This window comes from Littorina saxatilis, linkage group LG17, assembly GCF_037325665.1.
Source record: "Littorina saxatilis isolate snail1 linkage group LG17, US_GU_Lsax_2.0, whole genome shotgun sequence".
Taxonomy (NCBI): Eukaryota; Metazoa; Mollusca; class Gastropoda; order Littorinimorpha; family Littorinidae; genus Littorina; species Littorina saxatilis.
In genome coordinates, this window is record NC_090261.1 from 55,433,473 (window position 1) to 55,460,332 (window position 26,860).

Here is a 26,860-nt window from a genome sequence, read left to right on the forward strand (position 1 = left end):
GACTCTGAGAAATAAATCTCTCGCCGAACGTGGGGACGAACTCACGCTGACAGCGGCCAACTGGATACAAATCCAGCGCACTACCGACTGAGCTACATCATTGAGAGGGGATAACTTGCAGAAACTATTGCTTTGACTTGTCTCATCTGATTGCTAATCAAAAAATTGGAACGTTAGCAGTCTTATCTGTTTCGATTTCATCTGATTGCAGTGTTCCACACACTCCATCTACAACCTAGAACACTCAGTCAATAAATGGATAGGGCTTGTATTTATAAGAACTTAGGACAGGACCTTTGATTAAACTTTGACCCATGAGACAATTAGTGTGAACGGCATTGCCAGCAAAAGCTAATGTCACAAACTCTTAACCTTTTCCTAAATATGACATTTTTACATTTAGTCAAGTTTTGACTAAATGTTTTAACATAGAGGGGGAATTGAAACGAGGGTCGTGGTGTGCGTGTGTGCCTGTAGAGCGATTCAGACCAAACTACTGGACCGATCTTTATGAAATTTGACATGAGAGTTTCTGGGAATGATATCCCCGAATGTTTCTTTCATTTTTTTGATAAATGTCTTTGATGACGTCATATCCGGCTTTTTGTAAAAGTTGAGGCGGCACTGTCACGCCCACATTTTTCAATCAAATTGATTGAAATTTTGGCCAAGCAATCTTCGACGAAGGCCGGACTTCGGTATTGCATTTCAGCTTGGTGGCTTAAAAATTAATGAATGACTTTGGTCATTAAAAATCTGAAAATTGTAAAAAAAAAAAAAAAAATTATAAAACGATTTAAATTTTCGTTCATCTTATTCTTCATCATTTCCTGATTCCAAAAACATATAAATATGTTATATTTGGATTAAAAACAAGCTCTGAAAATTAAAAATATAAACATGATCAAAATTAAATTTTCGAAATCAATTTAAAAACACTTTCATCTTATTCCTTGTCGGTTCCTGATTCCAAAAACATATATATATGATATGTTTGGATTAAAAACACGCTCAGAAAGTTAAAACGAAGAGAGGTACAGAAAAGCGTGCTATCCTTCTCAGTGCAACTACTACCCCGCTCTTCTTGTCAATTTCACTGCCTTTGCCACGAGCAGTGGACTGACGATGCTATGAGTATACGGTCTTGCTGAAAAATTGCAGTGCGTACAGTTTCATTCTGTGAGTTCGACAGCTTGACTAAATGTATTTTTGCCTTACGCGACTTGGTTCTTTTTTGGGTTGTTTGTCGTTATCAGTTTTAAAGCCAGGAGAGGCTCAAATAGCCCCTCATGAAATGCTAAAATCATTTTCAGCTTGTCAGTTACAAATACCTTCAAGTTTCCAAATTTATATAATTATTATGCATTTCCAAAAAGCTTGTTTGTTCTAAGATTTAGAGTCAGGAGAGGCCACCTAAACCCTCCCTAAAATTCATTTTCGGCTGGGGGGCACTGCCCCCCTAGACCCCCCAGCAAGGGCGCTGCCCCTGCACCCCGCCGGAGCCTTTGCAGCCCCAGAACCCCGGCCTTCCAAAATGTTCAGTCCTGGCAACACTTTGGGCTCCCACCCATGCATATGCATGTAATCAACACTGTGTCTGTTGCAGTGATAGTGCATGCACTTCTTCACTTCCACGCAAACAGGTAGACTACTCATCCTCACAGACCAATTGTTATACAAAACAAAAACAAGGGTTAGAATCACTTGTAGGGTTTAAAAACTTTATTCAAATATTTACATTTGTACAAGTTACATACTTGGTAAAATGATGGCATGAAAAATAAAGACTCCAACAGACTACAACTCCAATATTATCCTGTCATAGTTGCACGGGCAACGATCTGCAATGCATGCAATGATGCAGAGCTGAGGATGTCCACACATAGATTGATGTTTTACTTGCTAGAGGAGGGTGCCTATGAAAATGAAATCTGCTGCCAAATTGCACTCGCCTAACCATACCCTCACTGACTTGACAAATACTAAGAGGCACTGGCAATCATTTGTAGCAAACTCCTGTAAAACTGGCCAAGTACAAGTATGTGCACACCAGAGCAGCCCAGGTAAGTCACCTGGGCACAAAGTTTTTAATGCTTCAATCTGGAGTCTTCTGCTCTTCTCCAGTGAGCTATGCTGCATATATTCTAGACTGATCAACGTATTCAGTTCAGAGAAACATGTATAACCAGTGTCAATAAAGAACAGAATCTCTCTCTCTCTGCTCACGTGTGTGTGTGTGTGTGTGTGAGAGCATTCACACACACACACACACACTCACACTGTCCTTATACATGAATTCATACTGTAGAGGACTCACAAATGCATACAATCAACATGCACAACCTTATAGCCACCTTACTCATTGTCTGAACTGTCCGAATCTGAACCGAAAATAGCACGCTCTTCTTCCTTCTCTTTCTCCTTCTCAGCTTCACTTTCAACGTCACTTCCTTTCTCGCTGCCCTTTTCACTTCCGCTGCTTGCACTGCGACTTCCGCTGCGGCTGCGAGACCTACTCCTGCTCTTGCTCTTGCTCTTGCTGCGAGACCGAGAGCGGCTGGGACTTCTGCTTCCACTGCGAGATCTGGATCTAGATCTGCTTCCACTTTTGCTGCGAGATCGACTCCTGCTGCGAGATCGACTCTTGCTGCGGGATACACTCCGGCTTTTGCTCCTAGACCGGCTGCGACTGCGAGCACTGCCTCCTGACTTGACACTTCCTGCGTCACTCTTGTTGTCTTCAGCGTCACTACCTTTCTCACTGCCACTTTTAAATTCTTGGTCTGCAATGACAAAGAGAGAATGTGTATGTCAGAAACGGTCAACACCAGCAAGTAGGAAATGGTCAAAACTGCCGTGGGATGTTACCAAATGCAACCAACCACAGGACAGCTGTCAACACAATAGAGTTTTCTAGAAAAACAGATTTAAAAAACACCTGTGTTTTAACATGCAGCATACAGAATAAGGATGGTTTACTAGAAACAGCATTTACAATATTGAGCTATGAAGACTGACGACAAAACAAAAAAACGCATTGCAAAATGTTGCTGACAAACTAGATGATAAACTAGAACAAAACTTACAACACAGGCAATCTGCAGAAACAAAATAACGCATGCCTAACAGCTTACCTGATGCCTTCTCTCCCTCATCCACCTGCATCTCCTCTTCCTCCTCCTCCTCTTGGGGCGGCTCCAGCATGGTCATGCGCACCTCCTGGTCCACAGGAAAAGAGAGTGTCAGTTATAAGCAATAAAGAGAAATGACATACAGATATAACTGCTTCTTATAAATGACAAACAGGACTGAAAATTCTAATCAGCAGAAAAAAGTCGGTCACATAAACTTTGTATTCTTCTTCTTCAGTGTTCATGGGCAGAAACTCGCACGTACACGTTTTTTGCACTAGTGGGATTTTTTTTTTCGTGTATGACCGATTCTAACCCCGCCGTTTCGACAGCCATACGCCGCTTTCGGGGGAGGTTTCTATTTGAAACATTAGACTTTCATTATTTCAAAAGAACAAAATGCAGATGCTCTCTATAGTAAGAGCAGTAACCCAAACTTACTGAACACTTTAAAATCGGCAAATAAACAAATTAGCGAATACATGTACCACAGAATGAAGAAATGAAAAATTCAGTGCAATATGCTTGGAGCTTTGAAGAACAGACTTTAGAACACATTCTGGGTGGGGATATAGCTCAGTCGGTAGCGCGCTGGATTTGTATCCAGTTGGCCGCTGTCAGCGTGAGTTCGTCCCCACGTTCGGCGAGAGATTTATTTCTCAGAGTCAACTTTGTGTGCAGACTCTCCTCGGTGTCCGAACACCCCCGTGTGTACACGCAAGCACAAGACCAAGTGCGCACGAAAAAGATCCTGTAATCCATGTCAGAGTTCGGTGGGTTATAGAAACACGAAAACACCCAGCATGCTTCCCCCGAAAGCGGCGTATGGCTGCCTAAATGGCGGGGTAAAAACGGTCATACACGTAAAATTCCACTCGTGCAAAAAACACGTAGTGTACGTGGAAGTTTCAGCCCACGAACGCAGAAGAAGAAGAAGAATAACACATTCTGCAAGTCTGCCTCCTCTATGATGAAAAGCACTGTGAGGTACGGACACAGGATATTTCGCTCCAAACCAAGCTCTTGGGGCCTACTTGCGATCTGTGAATGACAGCTAGTTTCATTCTCTCTTTTTGACTGATAATTTCACATGGCCACCAGGACTGAAGGCAAAAGAAGAAAATGAAACCAAGTCAGAACACAAGAACTTACCTGTGCCTGCTCCTCTTTGCTGTTGAGTTCGCGATGTTTGACCTCCAGCCAGGACTTGGGCATACGCTGTGAACCGAGCTTTCGCCTCTTGCTCAGACGTACTCTGCAAAGAACGAAATGTATTCAGTCATATCCCATGACCTCCCTTCTTTGTCTCTGTAAATGTACTCTTGGTATATTTCTTGTATTTCCATTGTACTCCTGTCAAATCCATGATGTAACTATTGCACTCCTATAACACATAAAATAGTGGATAAATAAGGGTGCACGAAATACATCATAGCTGGCTCTACTTTTTGTCGTCCTTGACATTCCAAAAGCAAATGTACCTGTAAGACCGGATGTGCAAGGGGTCACCACGCTTTTGAGAACATGCGCGAGACGTTCAGTGCTATAGCTTAGTTTTGGTTTCAACTTGCCGAGACTATCATCACAACGTCATAGATTTCATGAAGTCTGTCATCCATCGCGTCATATTATGGGGACGTAATCTGTTATGTTTCCTTCTATTCGCAGTTCTGTTTCTCTTTTGTGATCAATATGACAAGCCGTATGTGTTTGAGTGTGTGTGCTCATGCTCTCAACTAAAACAGAAGTCAAACTAGCAATTGTTGAAAACCCAGTCTGTTCGACAAGCAATATTATGCTCATGTGAAGTTACAGTGTACCTGGTACACACGTTCTTATCGGTACATCATCGACTGCGAGTGTTCTCTGTACAAGCTGTTCGATGCAATTTGCGAGTTTTTCTACTCTTCTGTGGTGCAGTAGGCCCTTATAGACGATGAAGGTGTCCAAGATCTCAGGAGATGCATGTGTAACCACTAGGTATTCAGTCAAATCCGTGTAAGAGGCTTTCAGCTGACGGGGACAACCAAGCCACCATTATGCACCGACTTGACATAGATCAACAGACGTGCCATTAGAATAAGGTATGTGCAGAGGTGCCTCATCTGAACAGACAACAAAAGCTTGATGTTTCCGTCACACGTTGTCTTTTAGATCTTCAGGGGATATACAGTTTACAACACTCGTGATTTTGTATATGGCTTGTATTTCAGTCAAGACCCAGCGGGAATATCAAAGGGACTCACTCGCCAGAGGCTCGTGAGTCCCTTGATATTCATCCGCTGGGTCTTGACTGAAATACCAGCCATATAAAAAACCACTCGTGTTGTAACCTCTATATATAACACATTTTTTATAGTGTAAAATCCACAACCGATGACTGTTCAATTTGAAAAAAATGCAACAGAGTGTCAGCTAAGGTGTTCTGTGCAGAGTTTCTTGCTGGTAAAATGAAAATAAAAAACTACTGAGTCCACAATGCAAAACCTTTATATTATTTTTGTTCTGTTACATTCACCTGGTGAGACTTTTCAGTGTTGTTATAAGTTGCACTTATCAGCCTTAGGTTTCTGACATATAAAACAAAATAAAAATATGACAGAGTGACAAAAGATTACCTTGTTTCAAGTTCATTGTAGAACACACCATCTTCACGGAACACAAAGAAGTAGGTCTCCTCGTAGCCTTTGGAGAGTTTGTTCTTCACATTCCAGTTGTATTCTCTTGCCAGCAGGTATTCATACCTATGAGAAGAAGAAAAAAACCGCTCTAGTATACTGAAATTTTCTAACTAAAATGTAAAGGACATGCTTCGACATAAACCACATTATTTTGGCTATTTATTTGCACAAACACACAAACTGATGTTCTCCTGCTTTTGTTTTTGTTTTTAAAGTGTACACAAGTACAAGATACAATCATCAACATTGCAGTTGACATTTTCTATACTAATTTCAAAGACCACCGCTACTAATGTTTGTCAAACAACAATAGAACTGATGTAAAAAATTAAAAAAATAAAAATAAATAAAAGTAGTCTGCAAAGTGCACATAGTCCATCAACCCATCGTTCACGCATTCATGCAAACAAACACATACTGGATAAAATCAAGCTGAGAAGTTATAAAGGAAAAAACAAGTCGCGTAAGGCGAAATTACTACATTTAGTCAAGCTGTGGAACCCACAGAATGAAACTGAACGTAGTCCGCCGCTAGTGCAAAAGGCAGTGAAAGTGACGAGCCTGTTTGGCGCGGTAGCGGTTGCGCTGTGCTTCATAGCACGCTTTACTGTACCTCTCTTCGTTTTAACTTTCTGAGCGTGTTTTTAATCCAAACATATCATATCTATATGTTTTTGGAATCAGGAACCGACAAGGAATAAGATGAAAGTGTTTTTAAATTGATTTCAAAAATTTAATTTTGATCATAATTTTTATATTTTTAATTTTCAGAGCTTGTTTTTAATCCAAATATAATATATTTATATGTTTTTGGAATCAGGAACGGACGAAGAATAAGATGAACGTAAATTTGGATCGTTTTATAAAAAAAAATGTTTTTTTACAATTCAGATTTTTAATGACCAAAGTCATCAATTAATTTTTAAGCCACCAAGCTGAAATGCAATATCGAAGTCTGGCCTTCGTCGAAGATTGCTTGGCCAAAATTTCAATCAATTTTATTGTAAAATGAGGGTGTGACAGTGCCGCCTCAACTTTTACAAAAAGCCGGATATGACGTCATCAAAGACATTTATCAAAAAAAAGGAAAAAAAGTCCGGGGATATCATACCCAGGAACTCTCATGTAAAATGTCATAAAGATCGGTCCAGTAGTTTAGTCTGAATCGCTCTACACACACACACGCACAGACAGACAGACACACAGACACACACACACACACATACACCACGACCCTCATCTCGATTCCCCCTCTACGTTAAAACATTTTGTCAAAACTTGACTAAATGTAAAAAGACAAGTTGTTGACAAAAAGCACACAATCCATCTAACCATCCTTCACGCATTCATGCAAACAAACACATACTGGATAAAATCAAGCTGAGAAGTTATAAAGATACAAGCAATGATCACTTACACCTGGTCAGGTGTGTAGTCGACAGTCTCCTCAAAGTCAGCCTTGCGTTTGCCCATGGTCTCCTCCGTGGGCAGGAAGTAGGCCACAAACTGTTCACCGCTCTCATCCACAGCTCCTCTGTGATAGAAGTGCAATGCATTGGTTACATCTCTTACCAGCAACTCAGTGAGTGAGTGAGTGAGTTAGTGAGTGAGTGTGTGTGTGTGTATGTGTGTGTGTGTGTGTGTGTGTGTGTGTGTGGGCGGACGTGCCTGTCAGGAGTACTTTGGGTGTTCTTACTTCATATGTTGATGGTTGTTGTCATATGCTGTTTGGTTGTTTTAGATGAACCACACTTTTCAATCAAGGAAAAATGTATTTCAAGGAAATAAATAATGCCGAGGGGTCCAGGGGCAGAGCCCGTGGTGGAAGCTGAAGCATTTTGGCCTTGTAAATATGAATTTAAACCCCTCTGGTGAAAGATACATTGTGCATGTCAAGAACCACACGTTTGTGTCCCTCTCACCTGGGTTATACTATCATTTTTCGCGTTTATTTATTTATTTTTTCTTTCGCGGAAATCAGCAAAATTGCAGAGATTTGGATTGCCTGTTTAATCAATCAATCAATCAATATGAGGCTTATATCGCGCGTATTCCGTGGGTACAGTTTTAAGCGCAGGAATTTTTTAAAGTTTTTTTTAGGTTTTTTTATGTAATTTATATCGCGCACATATTCAAGGCGCAGGGATTTATTTATGCCGTGTGAGATGGAATTTTTTTACACAATACATCACGCATTCACATCGGCCAGCAGATCGCAGCCATTTCGGCGCATATCCTACTTTTCACGGCCTATTATTCCAAGTCACACGGGTATTTTGGTGGACATTTTTATCTATGCCAATACAATTTTGCCAGGAAAGACCCTTTTGTCAATCGTGGGATCTTTAACGTGCACACCCCAATGTAGTGTACACGAAGGGACCTCGGTTTTTCGTCTCATCCGAAAGACTAGCACTTGAACCCACCACCTAGGTTAGGAAAGGGGGGAGAAAATTGCTAACGCCCTGACCCAGGGTCGAACTCGCAACCTCTCGCTTCCGAGCGCAAGTGCGTTACCACTCGGCCACCCAGTCCACCCAGTTTAATGCAAGTCACCGCTAACACATACATAGATGACATGTAGATAGCGAAGAGTTAAAGACTGGGCCCATACCTAACACTAACGGATCTGTTGTTGCATTATACCACTAGTTCAACTTCATAACTCTAATTTCAAGTTATGCAAACCATACAATACTCCACCGCTTCAATTTGAAATTTACAGGAGTGATCACATTGTCAACAGTACTTGACTTTATCACTGGGAAGGTGTTTTCTCTGTCATGATTTATGTGGGACAATAAGAGAGGTGTGAAGGTCAACAGAACGCGGTAACCGTGTTAGGCCAAAAATAAGATGCCACCAACTAGACGATGCAATGGTCAAGAATCGAGGAAAAAAAGTATTGTCTCATCATCTCAAAATGACGGTACAGTGGAACCACCCTTTTAAGCCCTACTAAAGTCTGTGAAAATCAAGCCTCAAAAAGGTGGGAGTCTTAAAAATGGAGGTAACTTTCTTGAAATAATGAAGAGAAAATCTGAAAAAGCAAGGGGAAAGTCTTAATTTCGGGGGGGGGGGGGGGGGGGTGGGTGGTGGGGGTGTTGTCTTAAAAGGGAGGTTCTACTGTATACAGTTAATCATACTGACCTGATCATAGCCTGTGACATCTCCTCTGCCTGCACATGGATATCCTTGCTCACCCTGTCTGCTGCAGGGTCCGAGTCAAACAACACCTGGGCAAATGGCAGCTTCCACAACTGCAAAACAAACAAGTCGCGTAAGGTGAAATAACAACATTTAGTCAAGCTGTCGAACTCTCAGAATGAAACTTAACGCACTGCTTTTTTCATTAAGACCACATACTCGTAGTTTCGTCAGTCCACCGCTCGTGGCAAAGGCAGTGAGAGTGAAATCGAAAAGCCATGCAGAATAGTGCGGTAGTGGTCGCGCTGAGCAGGATAACACGCTTTTCTGTATTTCTACTCTTTTTAGCTTACTGAGTTTGTTTTTAATTCAAACATATCATTCCTATATGTTTTGGGAATCAGGGACCGACAAGGAATAAGATGAAATTGTTTTTAAATCGATTTCGGAAAATTAATTCTAATCATAATTTTCATATTGGTAATTTTCAGAGCTTGTTTGTAATCCAAATATAACATACTAGATGAATACCCGCTTCGCCGGGTACGACTTCGCCGGGAAGAAGTAGAGCCGAATACCCGGCTTTGCCGGCGCACCGTAAGAAGGAAGGGAGATAAACGCGCAAAACACTGGAGAAGATAAGGAAGAGTTACTGGGAATGGATGTACAGAAAAACCAAAATCGGTTCAGCGCTTCGCGCTGAGAGCACGCACATGTTCAAAATTTTCCACGATTGTGTCCGGGGTCTACCTGAATATGCCCACCAAATTTGAAGCAGATCCATCGAGAACTTTGGCCGTGAATCGTGAAAACACAGACAGACAGACACACACACACAAGCCATATATAGATATAGATGTATATGTTTTTGGAATAAAAAAATGATGAAGAATTAGATGAAATTATTTTTGGATCATTTAATAAAAAAATAATTTTAATTACAAGTTTCCGATTTTTAATGACCAAACTCATCAATTAGTTTTGAAGCCACCAAGCTGAAATGGAATACTGAAGTCCAGCCTTCGTCGAAGATTGCTTGGCCAAAATTTCAATCAATTTGATCAAAAAATGAGGGTGTGACAGTGCCGCCTCAACTTTTACAAAAAGCCGGATATGACGTCATCAAAGACATTTATCAAAAAAAAGAAAAAAAAGTCCGGGGATATCATACCCAGGAACTCTCATGTCAAATTTCATAAAGATCAATCCAGTAGTTTAGTCTGAATCGCTCTACACACACACACGCACAGACAGACACAGACACACACACACACACACCTTGACCCTTGTGTCGATTCCCCCTCTATGTTAAAACATTTAGTCAAAACTTGACTAAATGTAAAAAGTCAAAAGAAGCATGCTCATTGTGACCTGTACAATGACGTACACATGTGCCTCCCCGAAGGTAAAAACTCGACAAGTATCTTCTGGTGTAAATGATTCTATTGGCCATCTCAGATCTGGCCAGGCTACATGGAATAAGACCATCCCTCCACTATGACAGTCGACACATATACCAACAAATCCACATCCTGGATGTTTTTTGGGCAGAGTGGACATTTTGCTTAGGAATGAATTCATAAAAAGTCACTGTGTCAATACTGAGAAATTCTTTCTTTATTTGGTGTTTAACGTCGTTTTCAACCACGAAGGTTATATCGCGACGGGGAAAGGGGGGAGAGGGGATAGAGCCACTTGTCAATTGTTTCTTGTTCACAAAAGCACTAATATAAAATTTCAAAAGTAAATTTTCATTTAATTAATATACTTACCAACTCACATAGATAGCAATAACTTCGTTTGGTTGCTAAGACATTGAAGCACTCTTACATGGTAACATGGGGAGATAACTCTAAAACAAAAACCACCTGCCATATAAGGCATGATCCGTGGTAGTTATCTCCCCTACCGGTGCCCGCGCATGCGCAGGCCGTATACCGGTAATACTCATTCCGTTCTGAAACCCATATCCCTTTATACAAATTGCGGGGATGGCTGGGAGGGAATTCGATATGTGAGTTGGTAAGTATATTAATTAAATGAAAATTTACTTTTGAAATTTTATATTAAATTACATATTCTTACGCAACTCACATAGATAGCAGATTGCTAATCTAGGTGGTGGGTAAATTTACTCACAATTAACATCTTGCCAGTATCTGGTCTGCCGCTAAAATAGCTAGCAGACCGAAAGTTCTGTACTTCCAGGAACCAGAAACGTCCCGTAGGAAAACATAAACAAAGGCATCTTCTGATGTCTAGTAGATGTGTACTAAAATAGCGGGTACTTAAAATATCCCGCAGATAGAAACTCATGACTACGTTCTTGCACGTTCAATGAGCTGCATTCAAGACTTATGTAAGTCTCTAAGCCTTGAGAACAGGTAAAGAAGAGGCTCACACTCTGACTTCTAGAGTCCGAGCTGCCTGAAGAGGGAGGACTGACTGCCCCCCCCCCCTTTTCCTGCCACCACTGTAGGCATGCCTAATCAATGTGGCAGACCATCTAGCTAAGGTTGACTTCACTAAGTCATTGCCTCTACAAGAGTTGATGGAAATAAACAAAAGCCTTTGTTCTGATGAACTAAACCGATCAGTGCGAGTTAGAAATATATTTAAAACTCGAAATGTTCAATAGGCTAATATGGCTCTAACAGAGCCAAACTATTGCACGTGGATTGAATTGTATTATCAGAGCTGGTTCCTCAGGTTTCTGATTATTTGCCAGAAATTTGAATCAAACCTAAGCGCTATAGATCAGTCTTTCTCCAAAGAGATGACTATAGCAAAACCAGATAGAAAATGCACCTATACTCCCGCTTCTCTCAGAAGCTACTAGAGTAAGAATGACCGCTTCTCGTGTTTAGATTAATAAGGCTAATTTTGTCAAGGATTAAACAATCCGATCTCAAAAGCTCGAAACTAGGAGCAAATCCCAAGTCGGGACTGGAGATTTGTTTTCAGCCAACCAAAGGGAGGCTCCTTTAGTCACGATGGCTATAACGAGCCCAAGTGAAAACTTTTTGCGACCTAGCTGTTTCAGTGCAACTGATATCGCGTAACGTCTTAAAACAGAGACGTGGGGAAAATTCAGAAAGCCAGAATAAGTGGTTCGCCACCTGCAATGAACGGAGAGAAATGGAGTTCTTTCCGTTAATAATACGCCATTTGTTCCAAGCCAGTCAAAGTGACATGGAAACTAAGCCGCTGAACCCTAATGGGATCTCTAGACCAAATCCAGAGTTGAGGCAGAAGCCCCTGAGCGTCTCCATGATTCCCGTACGGTAGACACCCGTGTGGATCGAGTGTAAAAAACAGCGCCCTCTTGCCAGCTTTAAGGGCCTTAAGGGCTGGCAACCAATGAAAAATGGGCCCATAATGTGCGACCGACAGGCCGCTCCGAGTAAAATCGAGAGTATATCCGGGAACGGTGAGACGAACATTTAGCAGAAGGAGATAGTACCGAGAGGCAAAAAACTTCTATCAGCGGCTTCTACAAATTCACCAGAAGGAGTAGAAGCGCGTAAAGAAAAAGAGCCCAGTCCGTGTGGACATACTTGTTCGACTGACTTTGAGAGTCTGCCAAGACAAAAACCTCTCAGAAAGGTACTTCGCTGCTAATAAGATCTCGTGGTGGTAACACCACATCAAAATCTCGCATGCTCGATGTGGCAGCGATGGGAAGCGAGATGTCCCTCCCCCCTTTTGCTTATTAAGATAAAAAAGGCCACTGAGGTGTTGCCTGATTGAATTAACGCATGTTCTCCCCTGACAAGGGGAAACAATTCCACAAGAAACAGAAGAACTGCTTCGCTGATGGAGAGAGAATCAATGGAAAAGCCTTGCATGAGCAATGGTGTGAGAATCCAATGATTGGTTGTGTCTGAGAACCAGTCGAGAAAAGACACTAACATGATCCAGCTCTTTGTTTGATTGCTTAGAATCAACATAAAAAGTAGCCACTTACGATCTATTTTGTGTACCAAAGGAGGGAGAAAACATCGGCACGATCTTTGCAAGTGACCCAAGAAAGGACCTAATCCCCTTCCAGCTGCTGTGGTAGAACACAAAGGCTGAAAGCAGAGCGATGACAAGCACTAAGACTCCAGTTGACAGAACTGTCAATAGTAAGAATAACAACATGCTATTGTTTGCCCACTGAACCCGACGCTAAATTGCGGTGGGTATTTGGCAAAGCGCCATGCCGGGAAGAAGATAAACAAACCCGACCTCTGAATCGCCCCGAGGGGATAAAGTGATGGGTATTTGGCAAAACGCCATGCTGAGAAGGTAAAGGGCAAAGCTGAGAACAGCCAGATTAGTGCTCTTATAGATAAGAAAAGCCAGGCCTGCCGTGGGCTTTTATTTTGCTGTGAGTTCTCTTTGTTAGAGAAGAGTCTGCGTGCACAGAAGAGGATTCGAAGAGAACCCTCAAGCAAGGAAGAGAATAACGTCTCACCGACAGAACAATACTGTCGGCCGAGGCATTCTTTCCGGTGAACAGCAAAGCTAAATCCTTTGTAAATGTGTCCCAACAGACACAAAGGCATCCCGTGAGTACGTAACCGCACAAGGGAAAGAACAAATCAAAGACTTGTTCAAAGACGATAATAGAAAGAAGTGTGGCCACAATCTTTCACAGCCAGGAGATCATGATCTTGAAAAAAGACAGTTTCTCCTTGCTATGAACATAAAGGTGAATGATCGTCAAGCCCGGTGTAGCCGGGAGCGGTTCCGTATTAAGAGGAAAAGAATACGCTAAGTTCTTAGGCTTGGTGTAACCGAGGCCTACAGATAGCGCCAGAGACTATAGAGTATACAGAGACGCTTCATCCTTCTTTGCGCTGCGGTGCGAAAATGAGACCGGCCAGCCAGCGCGCGGGAAAAGAGCCACTCCCTGCCGCACAAGGAAGTTCGCGTATAGCGGCTGCTGTCGGCTGTGTTTATATCACGTTTATATTAACATACTGTCTATTCTGTCCGGCTGACAGTGCTGCAAAAAGTAACTGAACGAAAAATATGTTTGTTTGTGAACATCCTTTTTAAATGACCATAAAAACACCGCAAAAAATGGTGTAGATTAAAATTAAATCAAATTTACTTAGGCGGCAATACCCGCTGCATCGCTGTAGTTACATGCAAACATGATTCAAGTCAGTGTCTTTTCACGAACTAACCGTCGTTATTTTTGTGTGTTTTAGTCAAATACAAATACATACTGTATACATGGTCACTTAAGCCTGAGAAAATATGTCAGGAATAAATCGTTAACGAAATAGTTCCCGGTCAAATCGGTAACTAAGGCATTTAGTCAACTTGGCGTCGTCCCAGCAACTCTAAAGTGAAATGGGTAGTCAATTGCACGGTGCTAAGAAATTATCATGTAAGGGAAAACTGTAAAATACAGCAACTTAAACAACATTATTGTGACCTAGCTGACTTTAATTAAAGAATCTTGATCGATCGATGATTGTCTTATTTCTTATCGGTTGCTTCTTTCTTGTTCAGAAAGCTCTCTCTCTCTCTCTCTCTCTCTCTCTCTCTCTCTCTCTCTCTCTCTTCCTTTTTTCCCCCTAGTCATAGTTATAGTAAAATAGTTTAGTCCCTCTTTAGGGCGAGGGCCAGATGCAAAAAAAGCATATCTATGCTTATTCTTGTCACCCTCGAAAAATAAAGCATTGTCATTGTCTCTCTTTCTCTCTGTCTCTGTCTCTGTCTCTCTGAGTCAGTTACACACACACACACACACACACACACGCACGCACACACACACACACACACACACACACACACACACACACACACACACACACATGAATTGAGATGAATTAACGAGGTACGGACCGACTGGATGACACTTTGAACAGCAGCGTCACAAGTATTCTAGTTTGAGAAGTTTTCGACTTTTGCGCTTGGACGAAGAATAGAATCAATTGTTCAGTTGTCCTTCAAAACAAAATTAAGCCTGATGTTAATTAAACAACTGCGCAATCACATTGTTGAGTTTGTGTACAGTGTGTGTTTTCTCTGTTCTGGTAGAATACACGCAGTTCGACGCTACACTTTTTACTGATTTTCCGACATTTAACGAGAGAAAAAAAACAAAAAAACAATCCTCACTTGCTCTCTTCCTCAGGAAATTTGAACATCCTGAAGCCTTTGGCATGTGAGTTTGAGCAATTGATGGCCAAAGACCATGCCCCGCTGTGTTTTCTTTTTGGTGCGGCCATGGTTGTGCTGCACGATATCGCTACTGCTGTGGAAAGGGAAAGTAGGTTTTTACATGTTTCCGCGTGGTGGCGCCACGGGGCTTCCTGTTTCAATTTTCAGCGCCGAATGAAGCGTCTCTGTGTACTCTACAGTCTCTGATAGCGCTCAGCGAGTGATGCGTTACTTGCGCGGGTGACGCAAGCGAAAACAACGCCGCCTCGCTGCCCACAAGGAAGTGAAGGCAAAGGAGAATCATTTGAAAAAACTTCCACAAGTTCAAATGCCCCCGAGGGAGGATCTAAGAACTTAAAGTTCGAAAATTTCCTGAAATAAGGCTCAAATCAGCTGAATGTGACGCAAGCCACAGCAAACCTGAAGCAGGAGCCTTCCCCATATGATGCCGTAAAAGGCAGAAGTGGGGCAAAACATCGTGTGAGAAAACTTTTATGTGTTGAAAAGCCACGAAAGACTCTAAAACTTAAAGTTCACAGATTGTTCCTGAGAAGGAGCAAAATCAGCCAAAGCTGATGGTGAAGTAACGCAGATGACTATGCTACTGCTAACCCCTCAGGGAAACAGTGCATATTAACCTCTGCTGCTAGTGCCAAAACGATGGCAGCTTCCTGTTCAGTAATATCCCAACGAACGTTGAAAGGATGAGAACCGGAAACCAATCCCAGCAAGGCAACATCTGCCGAAACCGGAAAGGTTGGGGAAAACAAATTTCCGGAAGCCAGAACTCCGCGAACGGATGTACCATCCACCTGCCATGTGCCAGCCACAAAGCTGGGAGAGGAAGTGGATGCAGCCCGTGGAAAGGCAGAGGAAGCCGCAAAAGCGGAACCGAAAGCCAAAGACTGATAATTGCCGACTGCCAACACCAAAAAGTTAACGGCGGAAGGCAAAACCATCCTGCTACCGGAAGCGATAGCCGCCGAAAAGAGGAACATCGCTCAGACAAACTTTAGCAAGTTGATAAGCCACATCAGGTGACTCTAAAAACTTGAAGTTCTCAGACCGTTTCTGATAAGAAACGAAATCAGCAAAAGCTGATGGAGGAGGAGCAGCGGAAGTGGTTGCCGCAAACACCCCTTCCGTGAAGCAGTGTGCAGTAACATCTGCTGCCAAGGCCAACAAATGATGTAGCTTAGCCGGAAGTCGGCGAGAAGCTTCCTCATCTGCATCTGATGCTTCTTCCTCCATATGCTGTTCATCCCCAACAGCAGCATCATAACGATCATCTGAGGAATGTCCAGCGGAACCGGCATCCGGTAAGGCAACTTGCGCCGAAACCGGAAACGGTTGTGGAAAAAATTTCCGGAAACTGGAAATCCGTGGATGTGACCACCATCCGCTGCCCAATGCCAGCTGAAAGGCTGGGAAAGGAAGCGGATGTAGCCTGAGAAAGGCTAGCGGAAGCCGCAACAGCGGAACCGGAAGCCACAGGCTGATGAATGACTTCCGCCAACAGCGAAGCTGCTAACAGCGGAAGTCAAACCTCTCCTGCCACCGGAAGCCGCCCCGACTTTAACGGAGGGAGCGGAACCAGCAGACACAGGCTGATGAATGACTTCCGCCAACAGCGAAGCTGCTAACAGCGGAAGTCAAACCTCTCCTGCCACCGGAAGCCGCCCCGACGCCAACGGAGGGAGCGGAACCAGCAGAGGACTGAATGACTTCCGCCAACAGCGAAGCTGCTAACAGCGGAAGTCAAACCTCTCCTGCCACCGGAAGCCGCCCCGACGCCAACGGAGGGAGCGGAACCAGCGGAGGACTGTATAGCATGAGCATCGACCAGCCCCAATAAATTGGAACCGGAAGATCCTGTAACCTGTCTGCCAGCAGCCGCCCCGACTGGAATTGCGGGGGCGGAACCAGCAGACACATGCCCTTCACATCCCATGCCCAGGACCGTGAAAACGGAGCCAGGTTGGTTTGTGGAAAAACCCTTACGGTCAGTGTGCAATTCCGCCGAAACGGAAACTGACGTCAAAGGTTTGCGTACTTCGCCAAGAACACCCAAAGGTGCTGATGTCCCAGACTCAGACAAAAACTTGTCTAAACAAGAAGAGCAAACGCTCGATCGAGTCACTTTCGCAGTTCTGAATATTATATGAGGCATCAGATGGACAGGAAGAAATTGCTATTCACAACACAATGAGTCACGTTCACATAAAATTTGAGCCCGGTCACTTGTATAGTTTCCGAGAAAAGCCCAACGTTAAGTTGTGTGTTGCCGAACAGAAAAGGCTAGTTATCTCCCTTGTTTTTCTGATAACGTTCGTAAAAGGCTACAGATGTAAATACTTTGATGTAAAGAATAATCCTACAAAGTTTCAATCACATCCGATGAACTTTGTCAAAGATATAAAATGTCTAATTTTTCCTTTGACGCTGACCTGTGACCTTGAAAAAGGTCAAAGGTCAACGAAACCATCGTTAAAGTGTAGAGGTCATTGGAGGTCACGACTAAACAAAATATGAGCCCGATCGCTTTGATAGTTTCCGAGAAAAGTCCAACGTTAAGGTGGTGTCTACGGACGGCCGGCCGGCCGGCCGGCCGGACAGACTAACACTGACCGATTACATAGTCACTTTTTCTTAAGTGACTCAAAAATGAGTCCGACATATCCAACACCGTCGTTGGATCTGCGACCACGCCAGCGGACGTGACCGTCGCAGTCGGTTCGAAACGAACCCGCACAAGCGAATGAACATTTACAACACCCGAAGGAAGGGGCAGAGCAGCACGCGAGGCTATTTGCCCTATCCGACGAGATCAAAACATGCACCTCTGTCTAAAAAGACGAAAATATCGCCAGCAAATCGGCTTTAGTCAAAGCTAAAACAGCGCTAGGCGCTTGAACTTTCTTGAAAGAAGCCGCAACAGACGAGGTAGGTTTGTCAAACGAAACCGTAACACAATTCATCATTCGCCAGGTTGAAAACGTAAACAGAAACGTTATCGCTCAGTGAAAATTTCTGAGTACGAGACGCCGTGGTAGAAGCTACCTTAACTTTATATTGGTCGCATTGCCTGACTGAGAACTGGGAGAGCAAGCCTGACTGGTCGAACTCCGAGTTTTCACTCACTCTCTTTATCTTAAGGTTCGTCCGCCATTTTGTATGACAAAACTGAACCAAAATACAAGTTGCAACACGCCCCAAAAGTTAAAACAAACGCGTCTCGGTAATAAAAATGAAAGCTCTCACCCAATACTTGAAGTAGAGATGAAACAACAACAGCGTTACCAAGATTCGATGGTCAGTCACCGCCGTGAAGACCAATAGCTTTAGATCAAAGCCAGAGTACTACAGCACGTCTTGCTCCGTGCGTTGAAGAAAAAGGAATGAGTATTACCGGTATACGGCCTGCGCATGCGCGGGCACCGGTAGGGGAGATAACTACCACGGATCATGCCTTATATGGCAGGTGGTTTTTGTTTTAGAGTTATCTCCCCATGTTACCATGTAAGAGTGCTTCAATGTCTTAGCAACCAAACGAAGTTATTGCTATCTATGTGAGTTGAGTAAGAATATGTAATTTAATCAAAAATTTGCTCCAGGGGATTGCAACGTAGTACAATATATTACCTTACTGGGAGAATGCAAGCTTCCAGTACAAAGGACTTAACATTTCTTACATACTGCTTGACTAAAATCTTTACAAAAATTGACTATATTCTATACAAGAAACACTTAACAAGGGTAAAAGGAGAAACAGAATCCCTCAGTCGCCTCTTACGACATGCTGGGGAGCATCGGGTAAATTCTTCCCCCTAACCTGCGGGGGGTTACTGAGAAATTCATTCATGGAAAAATGCCAACTCTAGTCTAAACAGGGAGTAGTCAGGATGTTGCTTTCTGGTATGTGGAGGGATGTTCTTATTAATGCCATTTAAATGGCTGCACAGACCTGAAGTTCTGAGCAAAACTGTTTTCACAGGAAGGACTGTGCCTTTAAGCGTGAGTGGATCAATAGGTATGCAAAAATCAAAAGGAGAGTGCTGAGGCAATAAGGGTAAAGAGCATTCTGATCAGTCATCGCTCAACGGCTATCGCCAGTTATCTCTCTGACCGGACACGAATCTATCAAAACACAAATACAGAGTTATCTCCCATATGTTTTTCGCGAGCACTGATCTAAATTTGAGATCAGTGTTCGCGAGACGAAAATGATTGCAGATTGGCCGACTTCGACAGTGATCTCCGTTCTGTTCTTCACAGTCATGATAAAGACATTATTCTAAGGTCAAAACAAGTCCAAATTTTGGGACTGCTGCCGGAAGGAGACCATAATATATGGTTTCATCACTGTCAACTGGTTACAGAAAAAATCGTCTGCTCCAGTGAGCGCCGAAACCAAACGGTTGATTATCACGTGACAATTTTGCCATATTTAGAGTTGTTTGCACAGTAAATACAGCCGCGAAAAATAGCTCGCTTGAAACTGTCTTACATATCAATTCCTTTGTAATTCAAAAATTACAAAACACCATGAAAAATCATTATCGACGATCGCGAATCTGCTTATATCAATAATACATTACAAAATGCTCTATGTATGTAAAAAAAAATCGGTTTCCTTGCCAGACAAGGAAACTCAAGGCATCCTGTCAGGGAGAGAATGAGCCAAACTCATTTTGACCTGAGTTCAGGATGGGTAGAGTAGCTTCTGCTAGGTTAGTGCATCAGAATAACAGATGAACAAACATTTTTGAGAAAATGGCATTCCCGCTTTTCAATGTTAACATTACAACAACAAAAAAGAAACATTTCTCAAAGTACTAGAATAATATTACAACTGTAACTCTAACATTCTTTAAACTTGCGCATGCACTAACACAAGAAATGAGTGAAACAACCATTTTGCCCACCTTGAAATCTGGGTAGACAGGCAGTACTTCCACAGGTGTAACTCCAGGTTTGCTGTAGTGCTTGGTAATCTGTTCAACATCAACAATTAACATCAGCAACCCTGCCAGTGTCAGCTTAAAAAAGAAATTCACTCACAAACTTCCAAGTTGTCAATATACAATGCAAACACAGCTTGCAGCATGCAGAAAATCCTCCCTGAATTTTGCTACACCAGCGCAGCAAATATTCTTCTTCTTGCCCCCATAAAATGACAGAAAAATCTTCATGGAATCTTATATCAACCATCATGAAAATGGCATTAGAAGTTGACATTGATCAGTTTGTACGAGCAACTACATTCTAAATGATGCATCTGTTCTGCGCGAACTTAGAATCCGGTTTCATTCTAGAATGGACCGGGTCCAGGTTGGAATTCTAACCCTGCGCAAGTACAGGGGTGCCATTCTAGAATGAAACCCTTGTTGCTGGTCCATTCTAGAATCGGCCGTGCGCAAGGTTGGAATTTGGGTCCAAGTTGGAATAGTCATTTCAGTTAGACTATCACACAACCAAAGCCACAAATGTGGATTTTCTGTTTGTTTTTGTTTTTTGTGTGTTTGGTTGGGTTTTTTTTCCGGGTTTTTTACACTTTACTCAAAGACATCGTGAATTGGGATTGTGATGTTCTGAAAGTGATTACGATTTTGAGAGACACTCAGCACTGATCGCTACGAACGGAAATTTCCGGACTGACAGTGTTTTGCCGATCTCGCTTGTAACTTTTAATCTTATTCATATACATGAAGTTGGTCTTCTGAATTGTGAAGATATAATGTCAACTTTTTTTTAAACCTGTGACAACAGCTCTATAACTCACTCTGTCCTTCTGTTGGTCTGTCTGTCGGTTAGTCGGTCTGACCGTCTGTCTGTCTGTCTGTAAAAAAAATTGTCAAAAAACCGGACATTTCCGAGAGGGAGACAGCGCTGACATTGCAAGCGGCCGCAACCGGCTCTCATCACAAAAACAACTGCCCTGCAAACAATACCGCCCTGGTAGTCCCCTTTGCTATGGTCTGCCTTTGTTTATTGCGTACTCAGGAGTGTCAACTTTCTTGACATGACATGACATCGCAAGATCGCCAAAGGATTTTTTCAGGGGTAGACAAATCAGCCCCATTTTATCAAAGGGAAGGTGCAGGTGGAGATAATACAAGGGAAGACAACTCTGTCTTACCTACAAACATTACGATCCCCTTTATTCAAGGGTTTCATTCTAGAATGGCACCCCAGTACTTGCGCAGGGTTAGAATTCCAACCTGGACCCGGTCCATTCTAGAATGAAACCGGATTCTAAGTTCGCGCAGAACACATCCACTTCAACTTGAATATTTCAATGTTGTATTTATGAAAATGATGTCCATACAACAAGCGCATAAATCATAAAACTCACCGGATCTTTTGCACGGTCAAAGGTGGCTTGAATGGCAGTAATCTGACTGTCACGATCTTTGTACAGGTCTTCCTCTCTCATCTGTTGTTTCATCTTGAAGCCCACCCTGAAAAAAACAGACACAACAAATTTGAAATTTGACATAAAAATGTAATATACAATGTACATACTTCAATCTTTTGACTTTACCATATATGGAGTTACTCGTGTCAACAGACGTCTTGTTGAAGTCAAGAGAAAATACATGTAATTTTCCCCTGGTGAGAATGGGTTGCTGATACCTCAGGGAATATATGTATGGTGTCTGTTTGTGATATTCTACGCATGTGAGAGCGTCACTGTGTGTGTGCTCGTCACTGTGTGTGTCTTCTGAACACAATGAAACAGACAAACAACGATTCTTTTACCCTACAGAACACTCTGGATTCTACAGGTAAAACTGTTCCAAATCCAATACACTTGTTTCAATAACAGCCAGCAGCATAACCATGCCAGAACATGAGCCAGTCACACTTACTTGCTTTCACTCTTGTCTGACTTCTGCATGAAACGGTTATACTCTGTGGAGATGTACTCTGTCTTGCGCAACCATGACACGTTTGTGTTGTGATGCCTTGACCTGAAACAGAACACATACATTAACCATGAAAATAACACATTGGGGTGTGCACGTTAAAGATCCCACGATTGACAAAAGGGTCTTTCCTGACAAAATTGTATAGGCATAAATAAAAATGTCCACCAAAATACCCGTGTGACTTGGAATAATAGGCCGTGAAAAGTAGGATATGCGCCGAAATGGCTGCGATCTGCTGGTCGATGTGAATGCGTGATGTACTGTGTAAAAAATTCCATCTCACACGGCATAAATAGATCCCTGCGCCTTGAGTCCGAGTCTGGAGATACACGCGCGATATAAGACTTCATATAATTATAATAAGAATGAAAGAAAAACGCTCAGCCAAAATAAAATTACACCCACAGAGCCCGAAAGCCTTTGTCAACTCTACAGCTCAAAGTGCACACTTTCAGTATTCTCAAAATGGAAGGGAGATTTTGGTTTGTTTGTTTGCTTAACGCCCAGCCGACCACGAAGGGCCATATCAGGGCGGTGCTGCTTTGACATTTAACGTGCGCCACACACAAGACAGAAGTCGCAGCACAGGCTTCATGTCTCACCCAGTCACATTATTCTGACACTGGACCAACCAGTCCTAGCACTAACCCCATAATGCCAGACGCCAGGCGGAGCAGCCACTAGATTGCCAATTTTAAAGTCTTAGGTATGACCAGGCCGGGGTTCGAACTCACGACCTCCCGATCATGGGGCGGACGCCTTACCACTAGGCCAACCGTGCCGGTGGAAGGGAGATAATATATCACTTGTTTAGATACTTTTCACAACATTTATTTTTGCGGATCATACCTCTTTGAGTCAGATGGTGTGTTGAGTTCATCCTCCAACAGCTTTTCGTCTTCAACGTCTGGGTAAGCTGAAAGAAGACAGTGAAATTGGCTTTGATTGTTTGTTTTCTCCACTTTAAACACATTCTGCCTACATGATTATTCTTCAAGAGTCACTGCACTGCACAAGCTCAGTTTATTCTCTTAGATCTATACAGTTAAACTAAAATCAGTTTGCACATCTTCTGACAATTATTTTTGTTGTCCAAGTATAGATACTCCTAGTCTTAGTCTTACCATTGGGGTCGATTTTGTAGGTGTCAGGGTTGATGAGGTCGATGGTTACATCAAGGTCATGCTCTGTCAGGAGGTCATACTTGAATGACCTTTCAAGAGATGTTGGGTTGTACTGGTAGAATCTATGGGTACAAAATAAAAGAAAGATGTTAGAACTTACAAAATAACAGCTTCAACATGACTATAAACACAATGTAATAAATAAGATTCAAGGTACATAATTATAAGAGGAACTGTTGCACAGGAATAATGTAAGCTTTTAAGAAAAGAACTGATCAAATAAATCTGTTGATATAGTTTTTGCCATAGATCATTGAAAAACAAATCCCACTGGCAATTATCATTTAAACTGAATTTGTTGTGAAAAAGAACACTTCTTGCATATTCTTTTTGACATTAACAACAGACAATGAGACATACATGTGCAATTTAGCTTTAAATTTGTAACTAACTTTATGTGTTTGCTGCTTTCGCTGATTCAGAAAAAAACATAAGTTTTCACTGTCTGAAGTTTCTTTTCTGGAGAGGTTGCTTCCCCCTAAAAAGCAATCTATTAATTATTATCCTTGTAGTTATTAGTTAACCTAAACAGATCTCAAATCTCTTCTTATCTTCCATTATAATGAATATATTCCTTCTAATCAACTTGCATGGTTCATGTTAGCTATACACATACCTGTTTGACTCAAAAGGGTAAGTAATGAACTTTGGATCGAATGGGATGTCCGGCAGGGTGTTGTTGTATTTCACCCGACAAACAAGGTCTGATCTGCAATTACATAAATCACAATAAGCATCTTCATAATGAGTACAAGTTGTATAATGCACGGCTGCATGTGACTCTGCATGTGTGTGCGGTTGGGGGGATGGGGATGAATCAGGGTGATTTCTGGGACTTCGTCAGAATCAACACAACATGAAACAGATTTCTTTTGCTTAGGCCCAAAAAAAAAATAGGTGTGGTTACGGTAACATAGCCAAAAAACATTGGGTTGGTAGGTAGGCAATCACTTTTTTTTTTTAACTTTTTTTTCTAATGTGTACAAATTAAATCTACTTGACAGGGAAATAAGTGTGCGATACGGGCGCTTTCGCTTTCATTGCGTTTTTTGCACTCGTTTTTTTTTTTTTTTTTGACCAATTTAATAAAAAGTTATAGGATCGGCCCCTAAAAATAGGGTAGGTCGGGTTACCGTAACCACACCTATTTTTTTTTTAGGCCTTATTTACCATAAAATCAACATAAAAAACAGGAAAGATAACTTGTTCGAACGTTTGTTATTGACAAAACAATACGTTACACTTACAGTCACAAACGTATTTTTTTGTCAATAACAAACGTTCGAACAACTTATGTTTCTTGTTTTTTGATTCTGAAATTTGGAACTTTGGCAGTCTCTTTGTTTTTGGATTTGCTAATAAAATCAACAATTTATTTGTTTAAATCAACAGGCCATTCTATTATTCCTAAGTAAGTCTTGACCGGCAGAATGTAAATTCTGACCCAACCACCAAAAACAGCTCATTTAGTCATAATCAAACAAAGACTATATTTACATAGATCTCACATTCACAATGCAGGGATGTTGCCACAAATTCATACCTATAGGACAAATGTCCTGAGCTCTTCGGCATTAATGGGACATTTGACTGCTTTCAGACATTTTAACAGGACATTATAATTGCGTGCAAAACACAAAATTATCATGTGCCAACACACATATCAGTACATGCACCAACATTGTGTGAAGGACACACAAAAAAGAGAAACAAACAAACTAAAAACAAGTCGCGTAAGGCGAAAATACAATATTTAGTCAAGTAGCTGTCGAACTCACAGAATGAAACTGAACGCAATGCCATTTATCAGCAAGACCGTATACTCGTAGCATCGTCAGTCCACCGCTCATGGCAAAGGCAGTGAAATTGACAAGAAGAGCGGGGTAGTAGTTGCGCTAAGAAGGATAGCACGCTTTTCTGTACCTCTCTTTGTTTTAACTTTCTGAGCGTGTTTTTAATCCAAACATATCATATCTATATGTTTTTGGAATCAGGAACCAACAAGGAATAAGATGAAAGTGTTTTTAAATTGATTTCGACAATTTAATTTTGATAATAATTTTTATATTTTTAATTTTCAGAGCTTGTTTTTAATCCAAATATAACATATTTATATGTTTTTGGAATCAGCAAATGATGGAGAATAAGATAAATGTACATTTGGATCGTTTTATAATTTTCTATTATTTTTTACAATTTTCAGATTTTTAATGACCAAAGTCATTAATTAATTTTTAAGCCACCAAGCTGAAATGCAATACCGAAGTCCGGGCTTCGTCGAAGATTACTTGACCAAAATTTCAACCAATTTGGTTGAAAAATGAGGGCGTGACAGTGCCGCCTCAACTTTCACGAAAAGCCGGATATGACGTCATCAAAGACATTTATCAAAAAAATGAAAAAAACGTTCGGGGATTTCATACCCAGGAACTCTCATGTCAAATTTCATAAAGATCGGTCCAGTAGTTTAGTCTGAATCGCTCTACACACACACACACACACACACACACACACACGCACAGACAGACACACATACACCACGACCCTCGTTTCGATTCCCCCCTCGATGTTAAAATATTTAGTCAAAACTTGACTAAATATAAAAAGACCAAAAACTTCAGCACTATCACGAAAAGAAAATGATCAAATATCGCGCTGTCCGAAGGAATGGAGTTCTTATCGGACCATGACCATGCTCAGTTGAAAACGATAGGACATCTGACCGCAATGCGGCTATGTGAATCGGACATTTGAGCCTTGTAATCGGTCTATGTCCGATGTCCGACGCCATCCCTGCAATGAGTCACAGTTTGGAATCAAACAGCCTTTAAGCCTGTCCTTAACTACGCAACTTAGTATACTTTGCAAAGAAGCTGGCCGGACGAAGCTTTAGTAGTGAGATTTCGGTAAACAGACTTCGTAAAGTCGATTTCAGGCTCAATTAAGAACTACCTTTATGCAGGAGAAAACCAAAAGAGAAAGTAGCTCTGACAGTGACATCAAAGGTTCAAACAGAAAGCACATCCATTGATGATCCAATGTGTACAATAAATTAAAAGCTTAGTATACACCAAACAAACATGTGTATACTTTAAGTGAATTGAACACTGATCTGTACATCAATATTAATTTTTAATTTGACTCTTTTGAGTTGTCTCATACTTCTACTGTCTGTACTATCTTTGTACTGACTATTGCTGCACGTTTGTGTGTGGGTGTGTGCGTGTGTGTAAGAGGGAGAGAGAGGGAGAGAGAGAGAGAGAGAGAGAGAGACACACACACACACACACACACACACAGAGCAGATACATGCGCATTTATTGCTAATTAATCACAAATACCTCTTATCTCCAGGCCTTTGCCTTTTTTCGCGTTCGTCTGGTCGCCGACCGGACTGGATTGTCGGCGGCATGTCTGTTTACTGGATATTGTGTTTTAGTAAACCCACATTTACAATCTATATTGTAACTCCTAAACAAGGCAAGTGGAAAGTTCTTTCCGGAAGTGGAAATCTGTGGGAAAGTCAAAATACAAACTGGATTATATATAGTTAGTATTCAAATCGAAGCATGAAGTAATACATTTTTCAAAATAATTATAACCAAAAACTAAGCTATTTAAGC

General features: G+C 41.8%; 1 protein-coding gene across 1 annotated transcript; it reads right to left on the minus strand.

Annotated features, from left to right (window-relative positions):
- Window positions 1-1,700: 1,700 nt before the first annotated feature.
- Window positions 1,701-26,764, minus strand: LOC138951659 (RNA polymerase II-associated factor 1 homolog). Its single transcript, XM_070323203.1, has 13 exons — window positions 26,579-26,764; window positions 23,854-23,946; window positions 23,178-23,299; window positions 22,903-22,969; window positions 21,994-22,095; window positions 21,477-21,582; window positions 20,047-20,115; window positions 8,963-9,072; window positions 7,230-7,346; window positions 5,750-5,875; window positions 4,284-4,386; window positions 3,135-3,219; window positions 1,701-2,783 (listed from the first exon to the last, which is right to left on the minus strand). Exons 1-13 carry the CDS (start codon window positions 26,647-26,649, stop codon window positions 2,356-2,358), a joined length of 1,599 nt encoding a protein of 532 aa, XP_070179304.1. The 5' UTR covers window positions 26,650-26,764; the 3' UTR covers window positions 1,701-2,355.
- Between the last annotated feature and the right edge of the window lie 96 nt (window positions 26,765-26,860).